Below are 24,111 nucleotides of genomic sequence, written 5' to 3' on the forward strand. Positions count from 1 at the left end.
GCGGGAGGATCGCTCAAGGTCAGGAGTTTGAAACCAGCCTGAGCAAGAGTGAGACCCCATCTCTACTAAAAAAATAGAAAGAAATTAATTGGCCAACTAATATATATAGAAAAAATTAGCCGGGCACGGTGGTGCATGCCTGTAGTCCCAGCTACTTGGGAGGCTGAGGCAGGAGGATCACTTGAGCCCAGGAGTTCGAGGTTGCTGTGTGCTAGGCTGATGCCACGGCACTCTAGCCCGGGCAACAGAGTGAGACTTTGTCTCAAAAAAAAAAAAAAATGTTTTAGGTTTATTTTTCCATCAACTTCAAGTTAAGTGAATGGCAAATCTTATAAGCTATGATTTCATTTAACAAACATTTTTGTTATTAGAACAACTAGTAAAGTACAGGAATTCTGAATGGGCTATTACTCTTGAAGAGTAGTACAATTATTTGGGTACATTTTGAACCTTTAAAGTCACTAGAATATAATGCCACTTTATAGAGAACAACATAAACCAACTATATTTATTCAGATCATATCAAAGGGTTAAGATACAAAACAAGTAGATTTTTTTGTGTGTGCGAGTGTATTTTTAACTCCTGTGGATCACATAAAAGATGAGACCCAGCTGCTTCCCACCCCCACTGTGAGGAGAATGAGAGAGAGAGAGGTGTAAGAAATATTGTGTGAAAATTTGAGGTTAGGTATGAGGGGATGTTTTTTGGGCATGAAGTGCTAAATATAATATCGAATTGCCAGAGAAGGTTGTAGAATCTCTTTCTCTAGAGCTTTAAAAAAAAATAGATTTATCCCTTACCTCTGAGAGGGGTTGTGTTACCAGAAAGAAGAGGAAGAATAGATGAACTGAAGCCTCAATCCCATTCACCCTGCTCCAACAACCTGGGTCTAACATGGTGCAAGGGGCACTTCCGGCCACCATTCTCAGCGCCTCCCTTCCTCACTGCCTGTCTGCACCCCACCTTCCAAGAGCAACTTAAATTGTATTTATTTCTCTGCTTTCATCCCCAAGAGTAAACTTCTGAGGCTTTCAGTTCCTGCTTTGAAACCTCCTTACTTGTTTGTAAATGTTTTCTTGTAATGGTATAATTGGGACAGATGGGAAAAGCGTTTACATCTTTATTTTACTTGTTTACCAGTGTGTTCTTGGCTATGACACATGTAAATATTCTCCCTGGGTTGCTCATGGTGGACCATGTTCTCCTGGTCTGCCTCGTTGAGTGTACTACCGGGAGCAAGGAAACCTTTATTAGGTAGGAACTTGGTCACCCATTGATTCTAGACATTTATCAGTAGAACTTTACTTCTCAGTAGATATTAAATACTATCTGGACACTTGAACACCATCCTCTCATGTCCCTGAGGAACACAGAGGAGCTATACCATCGTCCAGATCCTTTGTCTAATGGAGAAAATTGGAAGAAAAGGAGAAATACATTATTTTTCACTGTTGAGACATTTTCATGTAGTTTTGTTATCAAAATATGATAAATGTATTTTGATAACAAAACTACATGATACAGTTTGATAACTGGTGACAAGCAGGAATTTTTTTTTGAGACAGAATCTCACTTTATTGCCTGGGCTAGAGTGAGTGCCGTGGCGTCAGCCTAGCTCACAGCAACCTCAAACTCCTGGACTCAAGCGATCCTCCTGCCTCAGCCTCCCGAGTAGCTGGGACTACAGGCATGCGCCACCATGCCTGGCTAATTTTTTCTATATATTTTTAGTTGTCCAATTAATTTCTTTCTATTTATAGTAGAGATGGGATCTCACTCTTGCTCAGGCTGGTTTCGAACTCCTGACCTCGAGCAATCCACCCGCCTTGGCCCCCCAGAGTGCTAGGATTACAGGTGTGAGCCACCGTGCCGGGCCAAGCATGATTTTTTTATTCATCTGATTTCACCTTTGCCTCTACTGCCTGACACATGTATATGGGTTGGGGTGCGCAATGTTTTCTAGACTGTTTTCTTCAGATATTTTGAATTTTTTTCAGCCATAGGTTTTATTCAAATGAACTTCACTCTGGATCAATGATCTCCCGCAGGTAATCCAGGGGACCACGACTTTGCTGCCTCAATGGGACAAATGTGTAAACTTTATCGAAAGTGCCCTCCCTTACGTTGTTGGGAAAATGTTTGTGGATGTGCACTTCCAGGAAGATAAGAAGGAGATGGTAAGTGGTGCTTCCTAGCTGGTCAAAACCAGTAGTGATCCAGCCGGATCTGAAAAGGGTAAAAGCAGGCAATGTTAGCCTTCCAGGTGGTAGGGGTCTGCAGGTGTCCTCTTCATATTCTTGCAATTTCTCAGTGAACTAGGAAGAAAGGTCATCAAATGAGAGTGAGGATAAGCAAGCAGATAGAGAATAAACTAAGGAAGAATAGTATGGCTGCTTGGAGGCAGGAGCTGGTCCAGGTCTAGGTGAAGTTCAAGGTCATGAATTTAAAGAGAGACTCATCACCATGGCAATATATTCTTCTCCATTTATTTCAGCTGCATTAAAAGAGGGTGTATTTTTTTCTTCTAGCTTTATTGAGGTACATTTAACAAATTATATATATTCAGGGTATACAACATGGTGATTTGATACAGTTGATATACATTGTGAAATCATTGCCACAAATGAACACATCCATCACCACACTTATTTACCATTTTGTGTGTGTGTGTGGTGAGGACACTTAAGATCTACTCTCTTAGCAAAGTTAAGTGCACAATACATTATTAGTAACTGTAGTCACCAATGCTGTATGTAAGATCTCTACATCTTATTCATTTTATTATTGAATGTTTGTATCCTTTGACCAACATCTTTTCACTCTTCTTCCTCCAGCCCCTGGCAACTACTCTTCTGCTTTCTGCTTCTATGAGTTCAACTTTTTTACAATTCCACATATAAGTGTGATCACACAGTATTTGTCTTTCTGTGTCTGGATTATTTCACTTAGTATAATGTTCTCTCAGTTTATCCATGTTGTTGCAAAAGGCTGAATAATATTCCATTGTGTGTATATGTGTGTGCATGTGTATATATATACACGCACATTATATTTTCTTTATTCATCTATCAGTGGGACATTTAGGTTGATTCCATACCTTGGCTATTGTCAATATTGCTGTAATGAAAATAGGGGTGCAGATATTTCTTCAAGATATTGATTTTATTTCATTTCGATATATACCCAATAGTGGGATGACTGCATTGCATGGTATTCCTATCTTAAATTTTTTACTACCCCCCTCCCCCCCAAAAAAAACCCCAAGCAGTTTTCAGGAGTAATAGTTACTACCAGAAAAACAAGCCCAGGTGATTATTATTATTATTATTTTTGAGACAGAGTCTTGCTTTGTTGCCCAGGCTAGAGTGAGTGCTGTGGCGTCAGCCTAGCTCACAGCAACCTCAAACTCCTGGGCTCAAGCAATCCTTCTGCCTCAGCCTCCCGAGTAGCTGGGACTACAGGCATGTGCCACCATGCCCGGCTAATTTTTTCTATATATATTAGTTGGCCAATTAATTTCTTTCTATTTATGGTAGAGACGGGGTCTCGTTCTTGCTCAGGCTGGTTTCGAACTCCTGACCTCCAGCAATCCGCCCGTCTCAGCCTCCCAGAGTGCTAGGATTACAGGCGTGAGCCACCACGCCCGGCCTCAAGTGATTATTCATGGGAGCAGTCCAGGCCAGTTGACTTGGATAACAATACTTTCTTTACCAAAATCTGTTGCATTAGTACAAGTCACTGCTTCAGTTTTCAGAAAACTTGTACCTAGATTTTTTTAAAAATACAAAGACCCTCTATACTGTTTTCCATAATGCCTATACCAATTTGGATTCTCACCAATGACGTAAGAGCATTCACTTTTTTTACACCCTCACCAATACTTATCTCTAGAGTTTTTTTTAAAGGTTTTTTTTTTTAAATTTCAGAATATTATGGGGTATAGCCATCTTAACAGGTGTGAGGTGATATATCACTATGGTTTTGATTAGCATTTCTCTGATGATTAGTTGTATTTAGTACCTTTTCATATACCTGCTGGCTATTTGTATGTCTTTTTTGGAAAAATGTCTATTCAGAGGTTTTTTTGCCTATTTTTAAATTAGATTCTTTGTTTTTTTTTTTTTGCTATTGAGAGGATGTATTTTGAATTAGAAATTTGGATTTAGCCAGGTTTCTTTGTTGTGTAATTTCTTTTTGATGAATTATGTATTACAAATGTCATGAAGCAAAATATCCAGGCATGATTAACTAATAATGATTCATGTAGTCAATTAGTTACAAATATATGAGTAACTTGAATGCAGATGGTCAGTAAACACTGAATTTTTAAATGCAAAGACTTAAGAGGGTCTATTAAGTCATGATTATTCAAATAATTGGTATCAGATAGTGTTACATAATACCAAATGGTTAGTATTATGTATCAATACATAATTATGGATACATAATACATGATTATTATGTACTGAGGTTTGCTTTGCAATACCATAAACCTAAGTACATTTACCCACATTAATTTGTTTTTACTGTCTTTGGATATTTTGGAAAAGTTTGTTTCAAGTTTGGGATTTGTATTTGAACCTGAAAGTTCTCTTGCTAACAATTCCACTGAAGAATTAATGTCTTATTTCAAAATACTCAATTCTCATTGTGCATTTTCTTTTTTTTTATTCTCTTTTTTTTTCTGTCTTTTTCTTCGAGGTGATCATTGTGCATTTTCTTTTGCTCCTTGGTGAGAGTAAATGGATGGAGAATTTATCAGATAATCACAGTGGTAATATTAGAAGCTTTGGGAGGGATATAAGAACAATTATGGGATAATGGACTTTTAAAAAATTTATAGCAGGAGGGTTCTTTTGGCAGTAGAAGAATTTTAACTAATATGAAAAGTATGTGGATTAAATTTGTTTTTCTCAGTTTTGGTGTGAAAGCCCCTTTTACATGTGTCAGGGTGTGACATTCTAAAATAAAGTTGATTTTGGCAATTTCTCCCCTATTTTGATGTACATGGGGGTTGTGTGGCAGTTACACAGATACTCATATCTTTGACATAAAATTATTTGTCTCCCTCATGATGAAGCTATTTGCCTCAGGGAATACTTAAGTTGGAAACTTACAAGAGAAATATCTGGCTTTTTATAGCCTTGTTACAGGGCTTCCATCCAAGAACCACCTGGAACCACTGATTTACTTAAAAAACATTCTGTATTATTAGCTACAGTCCAAAGAAAAAGAAAAACAGAAAGATTCCCCAAAGGGGAAAATTCCAAAGACTCTAACTCAGACGAAAGGCTGCCATTATTTATTTACCAAAAAAGTTTGTTAAACAAATGAATATGTCCAGAAGGCTAAACTTCAGGTACTTCTCAAATTTTAACGTGTACACGAATCACATGAGGATCTTCTTGTTAAAATGAAGAATCTCATTGCATTTTAACAAGGGTCTTTTGAACTTGATTTTGGGGTAGGATCAAAGACTTTTCCTAACAAGCTCACGGGTGATGCTGCTGGTGGTCCAGGGACCACACTTTGAGCAGCAAGGCCTTTGCACCATTTGTTTGTAAACAGTTACTTCCAAAAAACCAAGCCCTGGTGATTATTCACGGGAGCAGGCCAGGCAAATTGACGTGCATAGTAATACTTCCTTTACTAAAACCTATTGCATTAGTACAAGTCACTGCTTCAGTTTTCAGATCATTGAAAATTTCTGTGATTCAGATTAGTTTAAACGGACTGTGAAACACCGTGCGTGAGGTCCTTCAGGCTTCCTGCCCCCCCCAACTATGTATTAGATTATTAAGTATGAAATGTCTGATTTCCTTAAGTACTAAGTTTGACAGTTGATATTTCTGACATTTCACTTTGACACTTTTTGGTGTTTTATTTTTATTGCGAAGGAACATCCTCATTGTTTCAAATACACATTTTGGCTTGTGATTATCTTTCAAAAACAATTTTTTTTTTTTTTTTTTTGAGACAGAGTCTCACTCTGTTGCCCGGGCTAGAGTGCCATGGCATCAGCCTAGCTCACAGCAACCTCCAACTCCTGGGCTCAAGCAATCCTCCTGCCTCAGCCTCCCAAGTAGCTGGCTACAGGCATGCACCACCATACCTGGCTAATATTTTCTATTTTTAGTTGTCTGGGTAATTTCTTTCTATTTTTAATAGAGATAGATAGGGTCTCGCTCTTGCTCAGGCTGGCCTCGAACTCCTGAGCTCAAGCAATCCTCCCACCTTGGCCTCCCAGAGTGCTAGGATTAGAGACATGAGCCACTGCGCCCAACACCAACCTTTTTTTTTTTTTGGAGCAATTTTTGTGAAATCATGGATAAGTCAAAAATTCGTGTTATTTTTCTATATGAGTTCCATCGTGAAACCAATACAGCACAGACAGTTTGAAATATAAATGAAGTGTTTGGGCAGGATGTGACTAATGAATGCACAGTACGTAGATGGTTTGAGAAGTTCCGTTCTGGTGATTTTAATCCTGAAGATGAGCCACGTGGATGACCTGAGACCAAGGTGGATAATGATGAGCTGAAGCTGTAGTGGAAGCGAATCCGTCTCAACCTACGCATGAATTAGCAGCAAGGTTTGACGTTAGTATTCCAACAATATTGGACCATTTGAAACAAATCGGCAAGGTGAAGAAGCTGGGTAGATGAGTTCCACATGAATTAAATGAGTGTCAGAAGAGAATCATCCACACCTGTAATCCTAGCACTCTGGGAGGTTAAGGTGGGAGGATTGTTTGAACTCAGGAGTTCTAGACTAGCCTGAGCAAGAGTGAGACCCCATCTCTACTAAAAAATATAGAAAGAAATTAGCTGGACAACGAAAAAAAATATATATATATATATTAGCCGGGCATGGTGGCGCATGCCTGTAGTCCCAGCTACTTGGGAGGCTGAGGCAGGAGAATCTCTTGAGTCCAGAAGTTTGAGATTGCTGTGAGCTAGGGTGACACCATGGCATTCTAGCGCAGGCAACAGAGTGAGACTCTGTCTCAAAAAAAAAAAAAAAAAAAAAAAACAGAAACAAAAAAAACGAGAGAATCATCTCTAAGCTTGCCTTTCTTTGCTGTCACAACATAAAGGTAAACCATTTCTACACTGTATTGTTATGTGTGATGAAAAATGGATTCTTTTTGACAATTGCAAGCATTCAGCACAATGGCTGGATAAAGATGAAGTGCTGAAACACAGTCTAAAACTGAATATTCATCAAAAGAAGCTAATGGTGTCTGTTTGGTGGTCCAGCGCTGGTATTAGCCACTAGAGCTTCATGAAACCTGGTCAATGGATTACAGCGATGTCTACTGCAACCAATTGGATGAAATGATGAGGATGTTTGCCATTAAGCAGCTGAGATTGGTCAATAGAGACAGGCCAATCCATTTGTAAGACAATGCTCAACCACGTGTCACACAAACTACAGAGGCTGGACTTGGAAACTCTCTGTCATCCACTGTGTTCACCATACCTTGCACCAACTGACTGTCAGTTCTTCCAGGCTTTGGATCACTTCTTGCAAGAAAAAATATTCAATTGTTAACAAGCTGTAGAAAACACCTTTTGCGATTTCCTTGCCACCTGCTCTCCAGGCTTCTTTGCTGCTGGCATAAACAAGCTACTGTTAAGATGGCAAAACCGAGCCGGGCTCGGTGGCTCACGCCTGTAATCCTAGTACTCTGGGAGGCTGAGGAGGGCGGATTGCTCGAGGTCAGGAGTTCGAAACCAGCCAGAGCAAGACCCCCGTCTCTACCATAAAGAGAAAGAAATTAATTGGCCAACTAATATATATATAAAAAAATTAGCCGGGCATGGTGGCGCATGCTGTAGTCCCAGCTACTTGGGAGGCTGAGGCAGGAGGATCGCCTGAGCCCAGGAGTTTGAGATTACTCTGTGAGCTAGGCTGACGCCACAGCACTCACTCTAGCCTGGTCAACAAGCGAGAGTCTGTCTCAGGAAAAAAAAAAAATGGCAAAACCGTACTACTTCTTGTTTGAGATATGATAAATTAAACCTTTAATTTGAAATCGGACATTTCAGATTTAATGACCTAAATTGTTTTCCTTTGAAAACTGGTACCTAGGTTTTTCTAACGGACTCCTGCCCACTTCGTCTCAGTATCTCTGTTTCTAGAGCCTTTCGATGGTGTGGTTGGCCCAACTGCCTCTGGTTGGAACCTTATGTTCTAGAGGGTGAGTGGGAGAGAGCAATTCACCTTGAGATTTCCCTTTTAGAGGAAATACGTGCCCCTCTTCCCCTAACCCCTGCAGATATTTAACTCTTACCAACCTACCTATTAGGGTTTTTTCTTCTTTTTTGCTGGGAAAAACACATCATTCCACATTGCTATTTTCTTATGGCTTCTCACATGCAAGTGTGTACCTACACACACAGATATACCAACACACCCTTATACTCACTCACTCATGTAACTATACGCATTTAGCAAATTTAATTAGAAATGGGAAGAATAGCATGTAGAAAAGGAGACTCCTTTGACAGAAAGACACCTAAATAGGTCATATAGAACAATCTCTTGCCTTTCAGAGGTGACAAGAGTGGGACAGAGCCTTAACTCATGTGGCTTTGAGCCTTGCTTGCACCTGAGGGACAAGTCAGTGGAGTGAGAATCAGGAGTCACAGAACTCTTTGGACAGTGGTTGTCTTCTTGGTCTAAAGTAAGACTATCCAATAGAACTAGAATATGAGCCACATATGTAATTTTAAATTTTCTAGTAGCTACAATAAAGAAGTAGAAGGAAACAGGTAAAATTAATTTTAATGCATCTTGTTTAATCTATCTAAAATATTGTCACATCAACAAATAGTTAATAAAAATTATTAATATGATAGTTTATATGCTTTATTTCATATTAAGTCTTTGAAATCCTATGCGTATTTAGCATATCTCAGTTTGGACTAGCTATGCTTTAATGTTCTATGACCGCACAGTGCTAAGTGGCCACTATATTGGACATTGCTGGTCAAAAGAATCTAAGAAGGATCCCTGAGCTTAGCATGGCAGGGCTCAGTCCCTAGGTAGGAGGGCACTAGTAAACAGGACTGGGAGAGTGGCATTGTCGGTCCCTGGCCAACCGGGTTTCAAAGAGGGCTCTTGGCCGGACGTGGTGGCTCACACCTGTAATCCTAGCACTCTGGGAGGCCAAGGCGGGTGGATCGATCAAGGTCAGGAGTTTGAAACCAGCCTGAGCAAGAGCAAGACCCCGTCTCTATTAAAAATAGTAAGAAATTAGCTGGACAACTAAAAATACATAGACAAAATTAGCCGGGCATGGTGGCGCATGCTGTAGTCCCAGCTACTTGGGAGGCTGAGGCAGAAGGATCGCTTGAGCCCAGGAGTTTGAGATTACTCTGTGAGCTAGGCTGACGCCATGGCACTTTTTCCTGGGCAAAAAGTGAGACTCTTTGTCTCAAAAAAAAAAAAAAAAAAAAAAGGAGGGCTCTAATATCAGAGGGGAAGGACTCAAGCAACACCTGGATTCATGGCCTGAGCACAAGGGTGGGAGTTGGAGCCAAAGTTCTCCTTGGTTAGGAAATTTCAGGTTTTCTGGGATATCAGCTTAGAGGAGGAAACAAATTCCATATCCTACTCTGAGGCAAGCACCTTGGAGGGTTAGTTTTCATTGGCTCAGAGACTGATTGTGCTGGAGTCTGCAAGTTAAAGATGTTCCATTCCTTAGAGGTATAAAAGTCTCCATCAAGCCGAAGCCAGGGGTTCCAAGCTCAATACCCTCACAGTTACTGAGCAATATTAAATAACATACAGGAGCAAAGCTGCCCAGGTGTAGGCAAAAGCCAGGTCAAGTGCAATGGTAACTGGTACTTGCCTTTGACCTTGGTGTCTGGGACACAAGAGTGGTGAACAAAAGTGAATATGTTATCCAGGATTCAGCTAACACTCGTCTCCAGCCAAATATTTTCATGCAAGTATATAGGCCTAGGGGTGCTAGATAGATTCCTGGTTTTGATTTTTTCTTTCTCTCTCTCCCCCTCTCCCTTTCCCTTTTCCCCTCTCCCCCTCTCCCATCCTTCCCTCTTCCAGTCCTCAGAACCAAAAATCATGACCTTGTCTGTAAGATGACTTCTTTAATTTTTTATTTTATTTAGATGGAGATCATGTATAATTTTAAAATACATCATATTAGCTAAGCATTTAACAAGTTACTTTTGGGGGAAGTTATATGAAAGGGGGACTCTCCCAGAGAATTGATGATCTATCATCATCATAAGTAGAGACGATGCTCTCATCCCACTGTGATAAGAACTAATCCATATGCTTGTGACCTAAATGATGGGAGACAGGATTAAGTATGTGCAGGGAGGATGTCTAAAGTTATCACTTGGTATTTGTCTCTTCCATTTCATTTTTATTATTAATGATAATTTATATCTGTAACGTATAAGTAAATGCCCCAGATCGATATCCACATCCATGGAGGGCAGGTGAAGATCCCAATGAAGGCCAGGAAGGGAAGGGATTGTCACCATGGGCCTAGTGTGACTGTGATGGTCAGGATACAATGTTTTTATTTTTATTTTTATTTTTTTTTTGAGACAGAGTCTCACTTTTGTTGCCCTGGGTAGAGTGTGTGCCGTGGCGTCAGCCTAGCTCACAGCAACCTCAAACTCCTGGGCTCAAGAGATCCTCCTGCCTCAGCCTCCCGAGTAGCTGGGACTACAGGCATGCGCCACCACGCCCGGCTAATTTTTTGTATATATATTTTTTTAGTTGGTCAATTAATTTCTTTCTATTTTTTTAGTAGAGACGGGGTCTCGCTCAGGATGGTTTCGAACTCCCAACCTCGAGCAATCCGCCCGCCTCGGCCTCCCAGAGTGCTAGGATTACAGGCGTGAGCCACCACGCCCGGCCGGGATACAATGTTTTTAAAGTCTAGTAATGATAATGACAGTAGCAGCTGGCTTTGAGGTTTAACTAGGTGTCCAGCAACCTTCCCCAGTGCTTTCAATGTGTGAACTCATTTAATCCTCACAATGACTGACCTTGTTACTGCTATTAGTGCCCCCATTTTCCAGATGAAGAAACTGAGGCTCAGAGAGTTTAAGTAAATCCCCCAAGGTCATATAGCTTGAAAATGGTTTAGGTGTGGTCAAACCCAGACAATCTAGGTGTAAGGCAGTGTTCCATTCTCTTGCTCTTTCTCTCTGAAAAACACTTGAATCTTCACCAATTTTATGTCTGGAACAAAGAGACTAGAACCTTCTTAGTGGCTTGTCCTGTAATTAATTCACCTTTATTAGGAAATTATTTATTCTAATAGTAAGCTCTTTTAAAAATGCACACATTTTCCATTAGCATTTTAGAGGTAGGAAACAATTGGAATAGGTTTTACTTCTAGCATTTCAATATGTTAAAGATAAATACAGTGAAAATTTAGTTCAAATCGAACCAGTTGACATTATAATTTTGTACTCATAATTCTCAGATGAAAGAGGAAACCATAAGAAGCAAGCTATCAGAGATTTAATCTAAGAACAACTTTCCAGGTATATCTTTGGCTCAGTCTACACACTGAACTCAATTTCCAGTGTTTTCTACATATATCATGATAAGGAGTGATCCCTGATGTTTGGGATGGTGACCCAAAGGCTCTGTAAGATTTCTCATCAAAAAAGTTTTTTTTAGTGTTTACCATTTTCTACTTACTAAGGCAAAAATGTGAACATATACATCAAAGAACAATTTTTCTATTATGTTGATGAAAAAATGGTCTTTTTGCTTTAACTGTAGTTTCTAGAAAATTCAGTAAAGTTGGAGTTCCCATTTGAACATTTTGACTGAGCTAAATTCTCCTCTACAAACTGTATCTTGTTTTGTTTCACTGTAGACACTATGTCCTCCAACTACTTATCTTTATTCATATATCTTCACTCTGCCAGTAGGAATTTTTTGCCATAGCCTCAAATTTTATGTGTTTTTGTTATAGGGCAAATGCTGTTAAAGAAAATAATTATTTTGATACTTGTTAATATAGAAAGGAAGACTTTATTCAGAACTATCATAATAGGTGTCAAGTCTGTTGCAATAGGGGAGAAAAATTTGGCTCGACTCCAAGTACTACAAATACAGCTTGGGATGGATAGCCTATGGGCAGAATGAGGGGGGTCAATGGATAAAAAATTACTAAGAGGAAACATCAAGAATAGGGGGATTCTTGCTAAACCAACATAACAGGATTCTTGCTGAAGGCAGGCAAGGGTGATCGGACATCAAGGGTGGGGGATTCTCTCTAAAGTGACTTAGCAGGATTTTTGCTAGAACTGGGGGTGGGGGCTAGGGGACATGGAGAAGGGTAAGGTCAAGGCCTAGTTGAGAAGAAGGCTCAGAGGAACCTGACTAAACTTTGGTCAAGGAAAGAGTCTTTGTCAGCCCTCAGATCAAAGTTAAAGTCCCTGGTCTCATTACATATTAAAACATTCTATATATAAAAGGTTAATCTAGTTAAAGCAGAACAAATCTTCTATTAGACTCCATATTTAGAATTCATTAAGTGAAGAACTAAAACTTTACTTACTGTGTAAAAGAATTTGCTAATTTCTCCTGCACTCTAGCAGATTATTCTTTTTTCCTTTTACTTTAAAGACATTGTTTGTGTCCCCAAGTACCATAGATGACCTATAGCATCTTCCATTTTTCTGAGCTGCTCTCTGCATGAGCAATTCCAGTAGTAATTCTTATCCTAAGAACAGAATTCTCCTCCCTCCCCATACTGCTGCAGCTGGTGTCAAAGACTTAAATACCCACGTGGGTCCAATTGCAGTGGTGGAGTTTGAACTTGCAACCTCCATACACTAGGAGTTCACCTCATTAGTGAGCCAAGATAATTGAATTGATGTACTGTCATTTATATTCTTTAAGTTTTCCAATTTCCCTGCTCACTGTTTCTCTCAGTGGTTGAGTAAATGAGTTGTAACTGTAACGTTGATGGCAGAAGTCACATGAAAGTCAGTGTCATGCATTATAGCATTGCCCTTATACTGAAGGGTTCTTCATTCCCTGCAGATGCAGCCGCTCAGGAGGATTGCTCTCAGGCCATTGTACAAATAAAGATAAAGGTCCCTTCAATACAAGTCATGCAAAGAAAGGATGTTCTCTTTGGCTACTAAGTGTCCTTGTTTCTGTTCACCTAGTAAATGGTGTTGGCTATTATCATCAAGATCAGTTTTCAGAGAAGCTTTGTTGAAGACCTGTTTGAATTAAGGCAAACCACAGTGATTTAGGTTTTTAAGGGCTTTTAAATATAGATATAGAATATTGACCTTATATAGAAATTATATCCGATTTTCTGCAAAGTTGCATTGGCATCTCATAGCTCAGCTCTACTCTTACCAATGTGGGCAAATTAACCTCTTTGAGCCTGTTTTCCTGTTATAGATGGTGCATAAGTTTCCATTGCTAAAGTAATGCCATATAATAATCACAAAGCCTCACTGGCATTCAACAATAAGCAGTTACTACCAATGCATCTGGAGTCAGTGGTGGGCCCCTAGGCAGCTGTGCTGATTTTGGCTGTGCTGGCTTGAATGCCTGGGGGTTGGCTGATCTAGGCTGGCTTTGGCAGAATGATCGGGATGACTCGGCTCTGCTCCATGTGTCTTACTTCCTTCAGCCGGCTGGCCTGGGCATGTTCTCATGGTGACGACAGAAGCACAGTGAGCAAGAAACACGTGAGACCTCCTGAGGCCCAGGCTAAGGATTCACATAATGTCATGTCTGTACTCTGTTGGTCAAAGCAAATCACAAGGCCAGATTTATAGAGTAGGGAAATAGACTTTGCATTTTTAGTGAGAGGATCTGCAAAGTCACATAGCAAAGGGTGCAGATAAAGGAAGGGGTGTAGAATTAAAGCCATTGTTGCAGTATATCGTAAACAGGCATAAAAATAGTATCTACCTCTTTGGTTTGTGATGAGATTAAATGAAATAATCAATATAGAGGGCTTAGTGCAATACCTGGTGCATAGTATGTGCGCAGTGAATGCCAGGCCCTATTATTGCTGTGTGCCATGCCTAACACTAAAAATAAAGATAAAATCCCTAACATCGGTCTTGGCATGGCCTCTGGCAACTCCTACATCAAAATTGCCTCTATCTAATTTATCTTAGAGTGAGAGTAGGCCGGGCGTGGGGGCTCACGCCTGTAATCCTAGCACTCTGGGAGGCCGAGGCGGGCGGATCGCTCGAGGTCAGGAGTTTGAGACCAACCTGAGCAAGAGCGAGACCCTGTCTATACTATAAAAGAAAGAAATTAATTGGCCAGCTATAAATATATAGAAATAATTAGCCAGGCATGGTGGCGCATGCCTGTAGTCCCAGCTACTCTGGAGGCTGAGGCAGGAGGATTGCTTGAGCCCAGGAGTTTGAGGTTGCTGTGAGCTAGGCTGACGCCAGGCCACTCACTCTAGCCTGGGCAACAAAGTGAGACTCTGTCTCAAAAAAAAAAAAAAGAAAAGAAAAGAAAAAAAGAGTGAGAGTGAGGGAGTTGCCCCGGGGGATTTTGCTGTTGCTAGTCCTCCATACATGCCCAATGTAGTACCTTTCAGTTGGGATAAAGATCCTTTTAGTGCTAGTGCTGTGGTCGCATTCCAGAACCTGCCCTGTGAATTAACGTGAAGTCTGGTTCATAGGAGAGTGTCATGAAATTACTCAAGGAGCCAAATATAATTTCTATAACAGATCCAGGTTTCATAACTCTCTGCAGGCTAAATCTTGTTGCAACAAATATTATCAGACCCAATCCTGACAGCTCATTTACGCAATCTTTGGTTAAATGATATCCAGCAAAACAAGTAATTTAGATAGCTCATTGGGAATTCTTTTAAAAGAAGTGTGGACTCTTACTCTTGTCCTTACCCTTGAATGTGCTGCCATGATGATGACACATTTGGCCCACCTCTCTTGTTTGTCGTCTCCGTCTTTGGATAGCATTGAATGGTGTTGCCTTTGCCATATACTATCAGCCACAGTCTTGTCAAGCAGATCTGATTAGACCTGTGAAATGCAAAGACCCTGTACTGGAAATTCATTTACTGAACAAAAGCATTTATGCCTTCTAATAGATCTGAATGTTGAAAGTGACTAGACATAGTTAGTTGCTGGCGGGAGTTTACCCATAGCCAAAGGCTAGAGCATTATGAGACTGGCTGACTTATAAACATTATTCTGATTTTTGATCCATTCCCTCTCAGAATGGGAAAGTGGGAAATAGGAAAGATGAGTTACAAAATTAAAACACAGCTTATATGTTCATATCCAGTAATTATGATTTCATTCATTATTCCTACTGCAATCTTATGGACTTATGCCTTTTGATAAAAGGACATGCTAAACTCCTCCTGCACCATCAGATTAACATACTTTTATAACATGACTTGGGCCCAAATAATTTGATATTCTTTTTTTTTTTTTTTTTTTTTTGCCAACATGTTTAATAGCTATGCAAGTTTGCTAATCCTGACAAACTGGTATGATTTATTAGCTCACTTGGCTGCCAGAAACATCGGCATTTTCTAACTATCCTTAGTTTTTCTGGCTTAACTATTTCTTTAATCTCAATATAGGTCAGTTCTTTCTTTGCTTCTTATTTCAATGCCATTATTATATTTTTATTAGGAGCCAATCCAAACTTATTTTTATGAGTTGTTATAAATAATGAATCAATGAATCTTTAATATATATTGGTATATTGACTTATTTAATGTCTATATTTCTAATAAAGTGACAATTGTCAAAAAGAAAAGTTTTAGGAGCCCCTCTGAGATTGCAGCCTATTTCTTCAGGGTTAACCACATACATTATTTAATAATGATTTCCATTTTTCACATTCACTAATCAAGTGGTTATAACTCAAGGAAACTTATCTTGCTCTGGACCAATGAGAAGACTGGAAACATTTTAATCTCATGTTTTATTAAGATATTATGACTTTGAAGTGTATTAAAGAGGAAAGCCTACTCAACATTATGACTTTTAGTTAAGAATTTTATTAACATTACATTAATTTAAAGTTGATGCACACAATCAATCTTGGTGATTTTTCTTTTTTTTTTCTTTCTTTTCTTGTGTAATATATGTATTTTAAACCATTCTTAGCTATTTTTTCCTGTGTTATGTTGACATCATCAATCTCAGAATGGACTAGGCTAACTTCCTGAGTCATTTGATTTCTACTAAAGTTTATATTTGATTGTATACATTTCAGAGACATTTGCTGTGACCCTTGCCCCCTAATATAAAGATAGGTTTGTTAGTCACTGATGAATTTTATAGATGGATTCAGGCTTTGAATTATTAAATCAGAATAGGTCTCTTTTTCCGAAAATGACTTCACCTAAAAAAGTTACCACGTTTTTTTCCTTTTTCAACTTCCATATTGTTAAATCTCCTGATCATATTTGAACAGCCACAAATTATCTATGAGTGAGTTTGATAATATTTTCTCTTTTATGCTGCTGGAATAACTGTTTTCCAGTTATTAGTATATATGAAAGATATTTGATTCAATTTCAATTCATTGTTAGGTACCCACTGGAAGTCTTGAAAAGCAAAAATTGATCAACTTGTATTTACTGAGCATCTGCTACTTATCAGTATTAGGTATGAATGTGAGATATAAATCATATCATGTGAAAAATGATATTCCCTGAGATATGAAATCATAAAACTAAAAGTACGAGATGTGAAATCATAAAACTAACAAAATTTAAAATTTGCAGGACACATTCTGATTTGCTTACATAGTCATGATCTCATTTGATCTAAATCATAGTTCCTGTTCTCAAAGCTTATGGATATTGTTGGAGAGACCAAATACATACAAACGGAAAGAAAATCAAACACACGCCTGTATTGTTCTGATCATGAGGCTAATGGGGACTCAGAGAAGGGACTGAAAGTGTGGGTTTAAATGTTTGAGATTCATGAGCGTGAAGTAGGATTTCAGTTGGCCTTGCAGGATTTCTTTATTGCCAGAGACAAAGCTTTAGAAGGAAATTACAACTGACAGTGGGGCAAACTGACCCCTTCTTCTCACAGCAGTGTCATTATGTGTCCCTTCAAATGCATTAATAGAATCATTGTGACCCATTTATTGGTCAAATACAAAATTCCTATGTCCATGTGATGGGAGAAAGTGTAATAAGGGGGAAAAAGAGGAGGAGGAGAGATAATTTCTAATTTTCTGAGATAGAAGCATCTCATTTAAAAAAGCCCTGGACATGTACATGTAGAACACTATGGGCAAAATCCCAGGGTGCAAAGAATGAAAAAGGGAGGACCCACTTTTAAGTAACACTGCTTCAGGAAAAGAACAACTGCCCGTAGATTGATCAAATGAATTGTATTTTTACAGTGTAGATCTGTAAAATCTGAAATAAATAGATGCTTAATAAAATGTTGCTTTGCCTAGAGGGCCCTTACCCTGAATGTGGCAGATTTGACTATAATAACACTTGAGTTAATTAATTTTTATATGTTATATTTTGATCTACATAAATATTTTCTATGGATAACTTCACCTTAGGACTTCCACTGTAAGTGGTTTCTATTAATGTCATATGCTGGCTGGTTGGTTTGTTAGGTCAAGGTTTGGTGAAGAAATACTATTTCTCTCTCTCTTTTTTTCTTATTTTAAAATTATAGCAGGCTTTTGCTGCTTCAGGGAACATGACTTGACTGAATGCAATGTTATTATGTGATGCTGTAGAGTAGTCTAAAGATAAAAATCAGAAGTGTTCAGTGATTTATCTTCCTAGTTCCAGCATGCTAAAATCATTATTTCTCTTATTTGCATTGACATGTCAACCAATGACATTAATCACCGTCAAAGATTTCCCTTGTTCTTGAATTCTGCTAGGGTAGTTCAGCACCATTTCACAGAAAATGTTATACAATAAATCTGTAAAGTCTGCCAAAAAAAAAATTGAGAACCTAAGATGGGGCCTGGGGTAGAGAGTGTTGGCGCTGGAGAGGACAAGGGCAAAGGCCAACTGTGGCTCTTGGGAAAACACAAGCAAAGTGATTTACTTGCATTTTGACACATATGAGAGGCCACAAAGAGTGAGTTATCAAAGAGTGCTTTTGGGGATGACAGAAGGGGAGGGTGGTGGAGGAAAGGAAAGCCAGAGGAAGAAGGAAGCTGAATATGATAAACTATTTGTCATTCTTCATCCCAGCAATGGGCTGAAATCTTTTTGCCTCTTTATTTTCATTAGAGTGAAAATCAGCAGGTTATAGACAAAGAACTTTGAAAACCTATGCAAAATACTTAAACCTTTAATAAATTTGATAGCCATTTTAATGCCTCGGGATGGCCAGGGAGTGTCCTATGAAACCAAGCTATTTAGAGAGAAGTATCTGGAAGCACACAACCCCATTTGAATAATAAGTATATTCTTCATAAAACTGTCTCAAGGAGAATAGAGGCAAAATGACCTTAAGATTCACTGTAGGAATCCCCAAATTCCAAATTTTGCCAAAGATCTCTTTAGCTTGGAGAGTACTTATTTTGTTTTATTTGATGAATTAATTTATTTTAAACCATGATGATAACAGGTTAGTTTTTATATACCTTAACCTAAATAAATATTTTCCTAAGACATGTTTAGCTTTTTGCTTATTGTTTAGGTTCTTTCTATTATTGCTACATGTTCACGAGGAAACATGCAGAAGAAACCTTTCATTGTCCTATTTGTCTTTATCTGTAAGCATTGTAGTCTCCCCTGATCTGAGGGGGATGCATTCTAAGCCCCCCACCCTCACCCCAAGTGGATGCCTGAAACCGTGGATAGTACGGAGCCCTGCATATGCTATGTGTTGTTCCATACATTCATACTGATAATAAAGTGTATAAAAATTAGTCACAGTAAGAGATTAACAACAATAATAAAACAGAACAATTATAACAGTATGCTATAATAAAAGCTATGCGATTGTGATCTCTCTCTGTCTCAAAATATCTTATTGTACCATACTCCCCCTTCTTCTTGTGATCTGTTGATCTGATAACCGAGTTGGCTGTAAGTGACTAATGGGTGGGTACATAGAGCATGGTTGTGTGGACAGAGGGATGATTTATGTCCTGGGCTAAATGGAGCAGGACAGCATGAAATTTCATCACACTACTGTAAACAGTACACAATTTAAAACTTATGAATTGTTTATTTCTGGATTTTCTATTTAATATTTCCGAACCATGGTTGACTGTGGTAACTGAAACTATGAAAAGTGAAATCATAGATAAAGGGGGCACTGCTATACCCCTTTTTCCAGAAATATGTTCATGCTGTCAAGATGTTCATAGATGTGTGTGAATTAATAAAATTTTCAAAGAGAAACTTCCCTTTCAGCAGAAGGTCTCAATCCTATTTCATGGAGAAAAGACATGCCATTATTCTGGGACTCTCTCAACCTTTTACCATCCAATCTTGAGATCTCTCTGCATGCCTGTATATCATTTTATCCTTCTTTCCTCTTGTAATTCTGTCTCAGGTCTAAGGTGAATCCTTCCATATAGTCTCTGGGTCCCATCTCCCCTCTACCCTCTAAGACTATTCATGGCTTTCTTTCCCCCATATTTTCAACCTCTTCCTTTCCAGTGAGTTTAAACATAGTCAAATCTCTCACACATTCAGCAACAGCAACAAAAACAGCGGCAGCAGCAACAAACATATGCACAAAACCCAAACCCCAAAACCCTCAGACCCCTCCTTTAACCCAATATCCACTCCTCTCCCATCTTTGTTGTCTCTCTTTCATAGGCAAATTCCTCCACTAGGTTGTCCAGACTTGCTGTCTCCACTCCCCACACACTTCTCATCTCACTACAGTCTGGCTTCTGTCCTCAGCTCTTTTCCTCTTCCAACATTCCCAGTCTTATCGAATGGCGACAACATCCACCAAATTGCCCACACCTTTCCAAAGCCCAGGAGTTGATCTGACCCTCCACACTTTCCTCCTCCCCACATAAAATTAATCACCTGCTAAATCTTTCAAATCAATCCACCCAGATTTTTCCATGCCCATTTCCCATCCCTAATTTGAGAAGATATTATTTCCCTTTCTATGTGAAGGTGATGGACCAGCTTGTGTGTGTTGCTACGTGACGAGATCATAAAGACTTAGGGGTGCTGGTGACTGCAGTTGGCAAGAGATCTAGGCCCTGGAGATTTCCTTGTCTTTTTTTTTTTTTTTTTTTTTTTTTGAGACAGAGTCTCACTTTGTTGCCCAGGCTGAAGTGAGTGCCATGGCGTCAGCCTAGCTCACAGCAACCTCAAACTCCTGGGCTCAAGCGATCCTCCTGCCTCAGCCTCCCGAGTAGCTGGGACTACAGGCATGTGCCACCATGCCCGGCTAATTTTTTCTATATATATTAGTTGGCCAATTAATTTCTTTCTATTTATAGTAGAGACATGGTCTCGCTCTTGCTCAGGCTGGTTTCGAACTCCTGACCTGGAGCAATCCGCCTGCCTCAGCCTCCCATAGTGCTAGGATTACAGGCGTGAGCCACCCACTGGGCCTTCCTTGTCATTTTAATGCTCTCCTCCTGAGGACAAACTGAGCCACACACGGAGAGTCAGAATCAAAGTTTATTTGCCAGCGGGCTCAGAGGGGTCTCACCACCAAATTCTGAGCCCGGTTTACCCGATTTTCCCCACTTTGATTAAATTGGGGTGGTCGGAGGGGTGGGGTATCAGGTGTAGGTTAGTTGACATGTCAGGCAATAGGTTTAGTGTTATGTTGATGCACCAGGTAATAGGTTAGTATTATGCTGATGCACCAGCTAATAGGTTCAGTGTTATGCTGATGCCCAGGCAATAGATTAGTTGGGGGGGACAGGTAACAGGTTAGTATTATGCTGATGTGGGTCTTCCGTGATGGGTGGGGGTCTCAGGTGGCCGATGTGCTAAGTAATAGATGGAAGTTTTTCTTACCAGGTTTTCTGTTTGAAATGGTGATTGGTTACCTTCTATTTCCCTGGCATTATCCTCTGATTTTGGGGGGACACCTCTGTTGCTCCTAGAAGCTCTGAGCATTCAACTGTCATTTTAGGTCTGCAGGTCAGGTCCAGGCTCTGACCCTCGCTAGCTGTATGAGCTTGAGCAGATCATAGAGTCTCCTGACTCTTAATCTCCTTATTTGTCAAATAAGTGGCTTCCCCTAGACTGGTGGGTCTCAACTCTGGCTGTACATTAGAGTCACCTGAGAAGCTTTTAGACCTCCCTATGCCCCAGGCTGGACCTTAGACCAGGTGTCCTCAAACTATGGCCCGAGGGCCACATGCGGGTGTTTTTGCCTGTTTGTTTTTTTACTTCAAAATAAGATATGTGCAGTGTGCATAGGAATTTGTTCATAGTTTTTTTTTAAACTATAGTCCGGCCCTCCAACGGTCTGAGGGACAGTGAACTGGCCCCCGGTTTAAAAAGTTTGAGGACCCCTGCTAGACCAATGACATCAGCATCCCAATGTCCAGGCCTTGGGATTAAATTTTTTTTTTTTTTTGCCAGGATTTTTTTTAAGTTCCTCCAAAGATCTCAATGGGCAAACAAGATTGAGAACCACTGACTTAATGATTTTTAAAGGCCCTTTGCTGTTACATCAGTTTACATTTTTTATCATGCTCTAATCCCAAATTGAAGTTTCTCTTCTTTTAATGTTTTTACTAAGTTGGGAAGAAATAGCTGTTAAACTCCCCCTACCCTCTTCCATCTGCTGTTTGTTCTTATTTACATATGATGGAACTCAGCCCACTGATTACAGCTCTGGTTCCCTTACAACTGTTACTGAACTGAAAACATAGAAGAAAACTATTAAACAGAAAAAAAAAAAATCATTTTGGGCTCTGGGCTGATAATTCATTATAGAACCAAGGAAACCTTGAAACTTTTTTCCTTCCAGCATTAATGTTGATAGTTGATTTACAATCCCATCATCTTAAATGAAAAAGTTAATTCTGGGGCCAAACCCAGTATTTGTCCGTGCTTGGGTGTCCCATTGAGAAAGTCAAGGCACCTCTGCAGGAGAAAGAGATTTTGAGGGGTTTGCACCCATAAAATGACAGGGCCTCATCACACTGCTGTGGCATTAAGTGTCAGCCTTTTTTCCCCTCCAGTCCTCTCTGCTGGCTTCCAGTCACTGGCAGCAAAGCCAAGGTGTACACATCCTCACTGTGGGCATGTTTGTTTGTACTGTTTAAATGCTTTGGAACAGGTCTTTCAGAAGACACCCTTTCTGTAGCAGTCCCCCTTTAGAACTACCACTTTAGATTTGAAATAACCACTTTTCTGAGCCGCCAAGGAATAGAATAGACAGAAGAGTAGGAAGATGATATAGAGTGGCCAAACATTTGGTTTAACCAGTGGCGCCAAACTTAGAAAGAACTGGGGTCCTGACATAAGTCTGATTCATGTTGGCCAAGTGTCATGTCGGATGCTGGCTCTCTCTGCCTGTTTTTCTCTTAACAGTATCTCTTTCAACTGTTTGTTCATTTATTTCTACACTACCTACTTGAAATACACAGTGCATGCCTTTGTCTGGCTCTCTCAGTCCCTTATTAAATGATTGAAATTAGTTGCTACCTTTATAAGGATGAACTAATTTAGTAGCTACAGACAGGTAAGTTATTAGTTTGTCATAACCTATAGTAAATTCCTTTCCCCATATATTCCTTTTACAGCTGGGCCATCAAATTATTCTCATGGAAAACAAATGGTTATTTTTCTTTTAGTAATGGGAAACAGGGAATTTTTCTGGAAAGAAGAATTTTGCCAGAGTATGGAGTCGAGCTGAAAGAACCACTTCCTCACCATACTGAGCATTTCTCATGCAAGCTGATTTTTGGAAAACCTTGTCTGAAGTTTCTTGGCTTGAGACTGCCTCTTTGGATATTTTTTTGTAGATGGAGGAATTGATTGAGGGTGTTCGCTGGGCCTTTATTGACATGCTGGAGAAAGAAAATGTGTGGATGGACACAGAAACGAAAAGGAAAGCCAAAGAAAAGGTAAGAATTTCTTTTGATTGAAAAAATAGGACTTTTGGTGTAATAGATTTTTCATTCTTGACATTGATTGTGTAGTTGGTTTTTATATTAACTGAGCTGTTGACTCTGAATGACCCCAGAGTTAGGTATCTGCTTTTGGATGAATACATAGATTTCATCACCAGGAGGTAAGAGAAAATAAGATCTTTTCCTTTTGTTACTGTATTTTCAAACACCTTGTAATTCAGCATTTCCTTCTCTCTTAATTGCTGTCTGTAAGAGCCACACTGCTTGCTGCCTGGTGAATTTTGTCATAAGCCATCATCGTGGCAGAATGCAGAGCAGTGGGGAGCATGGGGAGCTGCCGACAGAAGAGCCCTCAGGACACCAAGGAGAAGAAAACTCATAGTGGCTGTGGGTCCTTCTGTTCTGTGCATGATATGTGCAAATGTCCTGGGGCAAATCCTTTCCTAGAACCAGACAGATCTACTTCCTAACCCATCATTTTGTACAAAGGACCCAAACAGCATGCTTGTAAACTGCAGACCAGTGGTAGACCATTGCGTGGGAAAACAAAAATATTTCCTAATGGAACTGGACACTTGCTGGGCCTTGTAACATTTTCCAATACTATGCAGCAAGCTAAGGGAATCAATGAGAAAAATATTGACAGCTGTGCTCTTTAAAGAGCAAGAATGGGAGCCATCTTGAATTTGAGATATTCTCATGGAGCCAGAGCTCAAGGGGGTAGGGCATACCTGCTACACTTGAACGGATGCCACTCTGCAGCTAGGAGACTGAAATTAGGAGCATTTCTTCTTTCGAGAAGTGTTTTTGAAATCTTCCTGATGATAGCAATCACCTGGGTGTCTGTAGCTTTCTGGACCCCTCACCAGCAAGATGTGGTTTAGTGCATCAGAGGTGCAGGCTGAACATCTGTGATTTTAGCCAGTCTCTGGGGTGATTGCTAGCGCTAGGCAGGCCTGGGGAACACTGCTTGGAGTCATATTGAGTCATACTGAGCATAAGTATTTTTTGCCTTATGGTCAAGAAACAAAGAGGGCAACATTCTGGGCATGCTTAAC

General features: G+C 39.7%; 1 protein-coding gene across 2 annotated transcripts in view; it reads left to right on the forward strand.

Moving 5' to 3' along the window:
• PHEX (phosphate regulating endopeptidase X-linked) overlaps positions 1-24,111 on the forward strand; it is a 209,578-nt gene that overhangs the window by 80,295 nt on the left and 105,172 nt on the right. The window contains exons 11-12 of one of the 2 annotated variants that reach the window (XM_012784616.2): positions 2,050-2,178; positions 22,946-23,047. In XM_012784616.2, the coding sequence (XP_012640070.1) occupies positions 2,050-2,178; positions 22,946-23,047 (231 nt within the window). The remainder of the gene's footprint in view (positions 1-2,049; positions 2,179-22,945; positions 23,048-24,111) is intronic. The other variant, XM_075999112.1, reaches the window with a different exon arrangement.

This window comes from Microcebus murinus, chromosome X (assembly GCF_040939455.1).
Source record: "Microcebus murinus isolate Inina chromosome X, M.murinus_Inina_mat1.0, whole genome shotgun sequence".
Classification (NCBI taxonomy): domain Eukaryota; kingdom Metazoa; phylum Chordata; class Mammalia; order Primates; family Cheirogaleidae; genus Microcebus; species Microcebus murinus.